At 51.3% G+C, this 10,352-nt stretch overlaps 1 protein-coding gene across 10 annotated transcripts in view; it reads right to left on the bottom strand.

Annotated features, from left to right (window-relative positions):
* The window catches only part of SHANK2 (SH3 and multiple ankyrin repeat domains 2), a 688,443-nt gene that overhangs the window by 222,363 nt on the left and 455,728 nt on the right, over positions 1-10,352 (bottom strand). For all 10 annotated transcript variants that reach the window (XM_037733995.1, XM_037734000.1, XM_017515880.2 and 7 more), the window contains one exon: positions 7,227-7,302. In XM_037733995.1, coding sequence (XP_037589923.1) covers positions 7,227-7,302 — 76 coding nt within the window. The remainder of the gene's footprint in view (positions 1-7,226; positions 7,303-10,352) is intronic.

Below are 10,352 nucleotides of genomic sequence, written 5' to 3' on the forward strand. Positions count from 1 at the left end.
TGCACAGTGACTTAGCCAAAGACTCAGAGAGGGGAGGTGAGCTGCCCGAGACTGCACAGTGACTTAGCCAAAGATTCAGAGAGGGGAGGTGAGCTGCCCGAGGCTACACAGTGACTTAGCCGGACTCAGAGAGGGGAGGTGAGCTGTCCGAGGCTGCACAGTGACTTAGCCCGAGACTCAGAGAGGGGAGGTGAGCTGTCCAAGGCTGCACAGTGACTTAGCCGGAAAGCCAGAGAGAAAACTCAGGACCGATGATTTCACAGGCTCTTTAGAATGCTTCAGGTTCTATTTGCAGGGTCCGTCTCTAGAAAGATCCTCAGGAACCCTGCAACAGAGATTCTTTCTAGGGAGAAGAACTTGGGACTAGAAGGCAAAGACGGGAGAGACCTACTCTTCACACTGTAACAGTTTCCTGCAAATCTTGAATTTTTTTAACCAGGTATATGTCTTTCTTTTCTCTTTGTTTTTTTTGGAGACAGAGTCTCACTCTGTTGCCAGGCTCAAGTGCAGTGGCGTGATCTTGGCTCGCTGCAACCTCCGCCTCCCAGGTTCAAGCAATTCTGCCTCAGTCTCCTGAGTAGCTTTGACTGCAGGCATGCACCAACATGCCCGGCTAATTTTTGTATTTTTAGTAGAGACAGGTTTCACCACATCAGCCAGGCTGGTCTCGAACTTCTGACCTCATCATCCACCTGCTTCGGCCTCCCAAAGTCCTGGGGTTACAGGTATGAACCACTGAGCTCTGCACAAGTATATGTATTTCTTATTACTGATTTTAAAAAGATAAAAATTGGGCTGTGAGACTCGAAAGCCGTGAAAATAAGTAGCTGTGGACAGTGGATATTCAGTCGTGAGCCGGCATACTTTACCACCCTTCTAATTCACTCTCGAAAAGAAAACTCATTTTCTCTTAGGGAGAACAAAAAACAGATTCTCAGGACCTTCTTAGACCCTTGCCTGAGTAGTGTCTACGGATGTGTTCCTTTTGAGCAGACCTTGCTCTCAGTAAGAATGTACCCCTGGGAGCTCCTCCCTGCAAAACCCAAGAGAAGGTGAGCTAAGCCCTCTGTGCTCCTTCTCACCCCCATGTCCACACCCCTATCCAATCTAAGTTCACCCTACCCCTCGGATTCATCCACCTCTCCACGCCATCACCTCCACCAGCCCCAACCACCACTGCTGCTTGGCCTGGATGGTGGCAATGGGCTCCTTGCTGGTCTCCATCTGTCCTGCCACCTGGTTTCCTCCAGAAAAGTGATTCAGATGATGCCACTTCTGCCTAATGCCCTCCAATGCCTCCACTGCAAGTGCGAGAAGACCCAAACTCCTTTCACGAGGCACGAGGTCTTTCTGTGACATTACCGCCTCTATTCTCTCATAGGCCACGGCCATTCCTGCAATGTGGAATCCTCTCATCACCCCAGTGCTTCTGCACTTGCTGAGCCTTCTCTTGAGGGCTGATTCTTCCTCAGTCTTTTGGGTTTCAACTCAAAAGTCACTCCCTCAGGAAGACACTCCTCCCTGGCACCCCTACATAAAGTTGGCATGACCCAACCTCCCAGGACTCTATGACAGCACTCATCTGCTTCATAGCATTAACTACAAAGTGAGATCCTCTGCTTTATTTGTTACCTTCATTGTTTAGCTTTACTAATTAAACTGTCATCTACATGAGGTCAAAGAATGTGCTTGTTGTTTATCTCTATATTCTCAGCTCATCAAATAGTCAGGTCTTGATAAATATTGGTTAAACACAATGGATAGATGAATGCAGTGGGTGGGTGGATGGATGGATGGATTGATGTATGAATGGATGGGTGGATGGATGGGTGGGTAGGCAGATGGATGGATGGGGGAATGGAGAGATGAATGGCTGGATGGATGGATTGATGTATGAGTGGGTGGGTGGATGAATTGGTGGGTAGGCAGATGGACAGATAGGGGAGTGGAGAGATGAATGGGTGGATGGACGGATTGATGTATGAATGGATGGGTAGATAGATGGGTAGGTAGGCAGATGGATAGATACGGGAGTGAACAGATGAATGGGTGGATGGATGGACTGATGTATAAATGGATGAGTGGGTAGGCGGATGGATGGGGGAGTGGAGAGATGAATGTGTAGATGGATAGACTGATGTAGGAATGGACGGGTAGATGGATGGGTGAGTAGGCAGATGGGCAGATAGGGAAATGAGCAGATGAATGGGTGGATGGATAGACTGATGTATGAGTGGATGGGTAGATGGATGGGTGGGTAGGCAGATGGATGAATGGGGGAATGGAGAGATGAATGGGTAGATGAATGGATGAAGAGATACATATGGATGGATGGATGCATAGATGGATGGAAGGATAGATGGATGGGTGGATAGATGGACGGGTGGACAGGTGGCTGGGTAGATAGATGAACAGGTGGATGGATGAATGATAGATAAATGGCTGAGTGAGTGGATAGCTAGAAGGATGGTTGTATAAATGGAGTCTGTTCAGCCTTAAGTGAGACCCTGAGTTCTCCCCAATCCTACCAAGTAGACTTCTCCTGGGTGTGTCCCATCATGAGGCTGGGTATTTGGTTAAAGAGGAGTGGGAACTTAAGATTCCCATTCCCTGAGTGGAGACACGTTTTTAAAAATGACATTGAAATATCTGTAAAGTCCCGAGTAGAAGTTCCCTTAGGAACTCTGCTATTTGACCCTGATTAATGTGGCCATTTCTAGATCCTTCTCTCACTGTTTTCCGGGTGAGTGGAAGGGAATCCCAGGGAGGGAATCGGCTGGAACAGCTGAATATGTTCTCTAATGAACTGGTGTATTTTAACATTCGGTTCTCCAGCTCTGAGAATCTGAGCAGTTTTTGACATAAGAGGAGGTGGGAAGGGGAGAAACCTTCTGACTGATTCAGAAAATGTCTCCATTGAGTCTCACTTCCCATGGCATTTTCTCTCATTACACTTGCATCTGTGGCGGGACAGCCTCAGCCCCGCACCATCTGCCCAGACTGTGACCCTACAGCCTACGGTGGATAATTGGCCCAAGGGTCTGGCACCACACCCAGGTTTCTGCTGCTCATTAGGCTACTTGTAACATGAACGCCAGTGAGGGCTTGGGAGCTACAGGCTGTTCCATGCCCACGCTTTGGCGACCATGGCCTGCAGACGTGCCTCCTGCTCTATTGGAGAAGCTGGCGGTCAGCCGCTTACTCCATGCCCACTCCAGAGCTATGCCAGTCCAGCGTCACAGGGCTGTGCAAGACCTACTCGTCTCTGTCCACAAGCTCCCAGGCTGCCCGCCCTCCTTCCACACTGCCCTCTCTCTGCCCTCACTGACTACCCTCCATCCATGTTGCCCACCCTCCGTCAGCACTGCCCGTCCCCCTGTCAATGCTGCCACACTCACAGGTTCACAGTCTGGTAGAGGCCAATTCTGCTGATCCTGAGTGGGGTGGGCTCCCTCAGGCTACCCCTCCACCTGTCATGAACCAGCTCAGATGGTGGAGGGTTAACCAAGGTAACACCATCATCCTGAATACATCAGGATTCCACTCAACTGAGGTTCCTAGAATCCCTGAATTCATGGAGTGACAGGTGGGGGCCAGAGTCTGAGGGAAGTGGAGTGGGGAGTTTGCGTTAATGCAGACAGAGTTTCAACTTTGCAAGATGAAGGAGCTCTGGAGCCGGACAGTGGTGTTGGCTGTTCAACATCGTGAATGTCTTAAGACCACTAAGCCAGTGATTCCCTTAAATGTGGTCAGAATAGGAAAGTTTATATTACGTGTATTTTACCACAATAAGAAAAAATTGGGGGTGGGGAAGGAGTGAAGTACTGGTCTGTATCACTGTGTGGATGGACTCTGAAAACATGATGCAGCATGGAAGAAGCCAGACACAACAGGCCACATAGTGACAGATTCCATCCACACACAGCATGTCTCCCAATGATGCTTCGGGAGGTGCTGACTCTGTCACCCCCAAAACACTGGCCTTCCACCTCATCAGTTTCCCTCAACCCAGGCTGGCTTTGAGCAGTACCATCCTCACTGTGGGAGATACAACACAGATGGCATGTGGGGGAGTGTGTGGAGGTGGAGGTCAGCTTCAGCAGCCATGGTGGTCGGGGACAGCTCCAGAAAGAACATGAGTAAGGCCTCTCCTTCTCCCGCAGGAGGGGCTCAGGGATTTTAGGAGACAGGGGATTCTACTGCCTGCAGATTAGGCCTCATGCTCGGGCTCAGATGCTCGGGCTCAGACACTTGTTAACTTGGCCTTCCTTTCGCTCCATCAGTGTCCCTCCAGCAGGTGGAATGTAACACTGTGTTACCAGGTCACTGAGGGGCTCAGCTCTGACCAGGGGTGTGCTCCATGCAGGGTGGCTGGCGCATAGGAGGGATGGATAAGGAGTGCTGTTATGCCTCTTGTTTCTTTCACTGAAACATAGGGTAGCACGAGGCCCACAGCTTGTCTGATCCCTTACCACAGGAGCGCTGGGGCTCACTCCTCACTCTCCTCAAGGCTGGAGCTTTTCACCATTTGCTTAGAAGCTACCAGTGTGCCCCAGTGTGATCTGCATGTTTCTCCTCTCCGAGGTGAGGTCCCAGCTCCTGGCAGAGCAAGTGTTCAATACACATGTAAAACAAAAGGCCTTGTCTGGACGCCAAACCGGGATGCAGAGTTGGCAGGGATCTTGGAGGTCATCCAGTCTGATGTTCTGTGACATTCTGGCAAGAGAATCCCCTGCTCCCCTGCTCTGCTTGGCTGTCTAGTGGTGGGGAGCTCACCACCTCCTGAGGCAGCCTGAACAGCCACAATAGTTCTGCATGTCTTCTCTTGGCTGAACTGAAGCCCATGTCCCTGGTGCATTCTGGTCCTGCTGTTAGCGATGTGCTACATCTTTGCTACATGGCCCCAGCCAGCCTGGTCCACAGATATCTCTGTTCCCAGGCAGGTCCTTCCTCTACTCCTCTGTGGGGAGCCTCAGGCACTATGGACCATTGTGCAGACCCTATCACAGCGTGAGAGGCCCACTGACTATGACCACCTGCCCAGGGTCCACTTCCACAGGCAGCCTTCTTCTGCTGTTGCAGAAATGTTTCATCTGGCCGAATAAAGACCCATCAGGAGAAGCCCCTGAGCTGCCTTTTGGGGCTGTGTTCATGGCCAGGCCATGGATCATACCTGGGCTTCAAGGTCAAAAAGTGGATGAGCGTAGCAAGACCTGGAAAGTCTGCAACATTCCTTGGAGGGGTCCCGGCTCCTCTCCTGGCCATGGCATGCCTGTTACAGCACACCTCATTTATGGGAGAAGTGGCCACGACAGGTCAGCATTCTAACTGAGTCCAATGAGCAATTCTGCTCCTAAGTGCACGCACATACTTGCATGCAAATATTAACAGCAATCAATACCCTTCACAAGAGCAAAAAGGTGGAAACAACCTGTGCTCACTGACAGAAGAAAGGATGAGCAAAATGTGGTCCATCCATATAACGAAACATTATTCAAACCCAAAAAACGGAGGGGAATCCAGACACGCGACAACATGAATGAACCTGGAAGACATTATGCTCAGTGAAAGAAGCTGCTCACGGAAAGATGCATATGCAAGGATTCCACTCATCTGAGGTTCCTAGAGTCATCAAATTCATAGAGACAGAAAGTAGACAGGCGGGGGCCGGAGTCTGAGGGAGGTGGAGTGGGGAGCCTGCATTAATGCAGACAGAGTTCCAACTCTGCAAGACAAAAGGGCTCTGGAGCTGGATGGTGGTGCCGCCTGCAAGACACTGTGAACGTTATTGATGCCACCAAACTAGTGATTCACTTACAATGGTCAGAACAGGAAGCTTTATATTACGAGTATTTTACCACAGTAAGAAAAAACTGGGGGCGGGGAAGGAATGAAGTGCTGGTGTGTGCCACCGTGTGGATGGACTTTGAAAACACGATGCAGCGTGGAAGAAGCCAGATACGAAAGGCCACGTAGCGGCGGATTCCATCTATGCGCAGCACCGAGGTAGGTAGAGCCTGGAGACAGAAGCAGGTGGATGGATGCCAGGGGCCGGGGAGGGGCAATGGGAGTGACTGCTAATGGGTGACAAAATGTTCTGGAAGCAGATAATGGGGACAGTTGTGCAATGTTGTGAACGTACTAACTGCCACCTTACTGAACGTTTTAAAGTGGTTAGGTTATGTACATTTTACCTCAATCAAAACAGACAAAAATAAAACCAAAGCAATCAGCCAACCCAGGTTGGATCCCTCTGTAGGCAGGTGAGAGTCTAGGGAAGGCACCTGGGCTGCTGATCACAGACACCCTGGAGGTCAGGGAAGAACCAGGGTAGGGCGCCGGGGCCCTTCTCCAGCCTGGACCACCTATGGAGGAGATGGGTGTGGTCAGCTTCTGAGAAGGGGCTCCTCAACCAGCAGGGCCAGGCGCAGGACATTAACTTCCCTGGAGTCTGCACCTGCCCCTCCTTCTCTTTTCTGCCTCACACACTGCCTCGTGTTGAGCTTCAATATCCATGAAGAACCCTCTCTCCAGGGCTCCCCACACAGAGGGGCCTTTCCCCACATGCGGGGCCAGCAGGACAACCTCCAGCCTCAACCTCCCCTGCAGGCAGAGGGGCACAGAGACCCACGGATGTCCCTACAGCTGGTGCCACACAGGAGTGGTTTCTGCAGAAAAATCCAACTGCGTGCCTGTGCCAGTCACAGTGTCAAAGGTGCAGGGCTCTTTCCACACACCAGACGAACCCAAACCTGCTGTGCTTAGGAGATCGGCTGCCTGGTGGCACGTCCGCCTCCTTCCTTCACAGCCATTCCACCTAAGCAGAAGCGGCAGGCGTGGACAGGGACCGCAGAGGAGGTGGAAACCCAGATCTGAGGCATCCGAAATACTCCTCTGGGGGATGCTGCTACCCCGATACTGCGTCGAGGCCCACTGCCATCATCCTTGACATTTGCATGCTCTCGCGAAAACTATGCCAGCCTGCCCTCTCCCTGGGGCCACCACACAGGTGTGGTCTGGCTGGACACAAGCCATAGGCAACACCAAGTCTACCTCTCAGGCAGGGGCTCTGGGAGATGGGGGCTTCCACGCGGTCCCAGCCTGCTAATACACAGGAGGAGGCAGGCCCGAGGGGCCCAAAAGCTGCATGCAAGGGGGCCCAGCGCATGTGCAGCACAGATGAGCAGCTCCGACCAGAGGGTCCTGGAGGAGACAGCGCGTCTCACCTGGTAGTGTCGAAGCTGTCATAGGAGCCCACGGTGTAGTGCCTGAAGAGCTTCTTGCTGCGGTCAGCACGGGTTTCTGTACAGAGAGGGAAGAGAAACACCATTCAGAAAAGTCACGGTCCCCAAACACCGAACCCAGACCACAGGAGGCCTGCGGCCCTCTCACGTACCCCCTCAAATGTGAGATGCGCTGTCCAGGAGGAAAATGAGGCCTGGTGCTGGGGCCCAACTTTGTAAAATCTGGGGAATGCATGTGCACCCCAATGTTGACTACGGAAGAGTGGGGAGCCCTACTCCCCAAGGGAGGCAGAGTCCTGTGGGCCTCAGCTCACAGGGGAGGCAGAAGAAAGCAGCCTGCAAAGACGAGAGGGCCAGCTCAGGCCACAAGAGCGTGGCTCTCTCGGCTCACAGAAGCCACGAGAACAGCATTCTGTGTGGTGCTGATGAGCCTTTCGGCAACACTGAAAACCTGCAGAAAAATGCTTTCGGGGAAAGAAAGAACATTTATTGTTATTTTCCTGATGATAGTTCCTTTCTCCTAAAAAAAAAAAAAAAAAAAAAAGTGCCAAACCCACGTGATTAACGTTTCTAATTAAGTCCTCTGCTTGCTCCCCTTACTCAGCAGATTGAGACATAAATTTCATGGGAAATGATATGAGCAATGCAATTAGATTTAATAGATAGCTCGGCGCTGGAGGGAGGGGAAAACAAGAAAAAGACATAAAACATAGCAGCTCACGAGTTCCTGTTTACTTTCCTCCCAAACACGATTTCCTGCACGATCTCCTACCTAAGCCCCACAAAACATTCAAAGAAATTATGCAACTGACTTCAGGAAGATGGCCCAACTCTAATTTAAACTCCGTAAACAACCTGTTTACAACTCTGTTGTTAGCCTCCTCCATTCCAAACTGTGAGATGAATGTGTTTTTTCTTTGCTCAAACCTCAAAATGCACATTTGCAGTTCAAAAGCAAACCAAGGGAGCTTTCACGTGCCCAGAGGCAGCCAGCTGTTCACCAAAAGCACATGCTGTAAGAACCCTTTCCCGTTCCCAGTAGCGTGCTGGTGCCCTTTGGGGTGGGGAAGGAGGCAAGCGTTGAGTCCAGGACTACATTTCCCAGACTCCCTTGCACCCAGATGTGACTACCTGACTAGGTGTCACCACTGGAATGTGAGCACAAGCAGGGTGGGAATGGTCCCTTCCAAGCTTAGGCTTTTTAGAAGCCAGTGTGCTCTCCTGACTCTCTCTTCCTGCTTCTGCCGCCTCAACGCTGAGGCCTCTGGGTCCCTGGAGTCAACATCTGGGTCTCTGTGCCCTGTACTCTTACATGAGCAAGAATTAGATTTCTACCACATTAGGCTGCAGCCTTGGATTAATTTGTTACAGCGGCTAACGCTGCCTTAGCAGTGTCCCGCCTGTGCAGGGCGGATGGGTCCTCCACAAGGACGCTCCCAGCTGTCTCCACCCCTTCCACACTGCTCCCCACAAACATCTGAGGCTCCTACAAAACAACAGGATTCCCTGAACAGCCACATCAACACCATCTCCATCGTCATCACTGACACTTATTGAGCACTTACTATATACCAGGCCCAGCTATTCAACCGTTTAACTGTCATGGCCACCCAGGCAGTGGTGCCCACTCTGCCCTGCAGGCCCCTCCAGTGCAGCCAGAGGCACCCTCTGCCCTACACTCCATTGAATGGCACTCCTCAAAGCCTTGCTTAGGGCCGTCGGAGCCTTCCTTGTACAACCAAAAAGACGCATTGCACGATTACCAGATAAAAACGCAGTATACTCCATCAGATCGGCCAGGGTGCACAGGGCCCCCCCCCAAGCCAGCATTGGGCCAGTCAAGCTCCACACACCTCCCCTGTGCTTGGCATCTGGAACATATATGCCCAGGTGCAGGAGGACACCTGTGTCCCCCTCCTCCCTGGCATCCAGCATCTCGCACGTGTCCAATTCCAATCATCATTTATGAAGTGCGCCTGGCAGGCACGCCCATGCCCAGAGTACAGGGATTAGAAGAATTCAGCAGGGCAGGGCCTCAGGCTCTGCTTTTTTAGGCTCAGGATCCCGGGAATAAGGTGAAGGAGGAGTCCCAGGGTGCTGAGCCTCCACAGGCTGGGTGAGGGGCCCAGTACATGGGTAACTGTGAGGTGGGAGCACACGGTCAGGCAATCCCTGTGACATTTATGTCAGGTCATGCATGTGCAGGGACAAGTGAGACTTGAACCTTTCCAAGGGGTTAAGCAGAGCAGCTCAGGATACCAATGAAGGGCCACAGGGACTGGCTGTTAATTGCTATTATTACTCTTAATTGCCTCTGCTCCTTAAAACCCCATGTGACAGCTCTTCGCCGGTTGTCTAGGGAACTGCTGGGCGCTACCAGCTGACTGGTGCAGGATCCTGGCTGAGATCAGAGGCCAGGGTCCAGAAGCAGAGAGGAGAGTGTGTGGTGGAATGTGTGTGTGAGTGTGTGTGTACACGTGTGTGTGTTTACCAGGGGACAAGAACATTTCAGTAAAGGAACCATTTCTAGGCTAGGTGAGTTAGCCAGTGTGTCCCAGACGGGGATTTCATGGACCAACAAAACTTTAAACCAAGAGAAGAAGGGTGTAGACTAACATAACATTTACCAAGTTTTAACGTTGGCTCAGTAAGGATATTAAAAACAGCAAATTCCCCTCTGCTATCAAAATTGTAAGAAAAAGGAACCTTTAAAAGGACATTATCTCTGACTGCTTCATGCAAGAATCCCACTGCACAGGACTTCCCTGTTCCCTAGTTCCCAGAAACAGTTAATACTTGGGCTCTGGGATATGGCCCTGAGAGACAGGAAAGGGATCCTAAGGGACATGATCATTATCACCATTATCACCATCACCACCATTACCACCATTACTGCTCTCATCATCACCACCATCGCCACCACCATCCATCATCACCATCATCATCACCACCATTACCATCACCATCACCACCATCACCACCATTACCATCACCATCACCACCATCACCACCATTACCATCACCATCACCACCATTACCATCACCATCACCACATCACCACCATTACCATCACCATCACCACCATTACCATCACCATCACCACCATCA

The sequence above is a fragment of the Cebus imitator genome, unplaced genomic scaffold, assembly GCF_001604975.1.
Source record: "Cebus imitator isolate Cc_AM_T3 unplaced genomic scaffold, Cebus_imitator-1.0 Scaffold563, whole genome shotgun sequence".
In the NCBI taxonomy this organism is placed as follows: Eukaryota; Metazoa; Chordata; class Mammalia; order Primates; family Cebidae; genus Cebus; species Cebus imitator.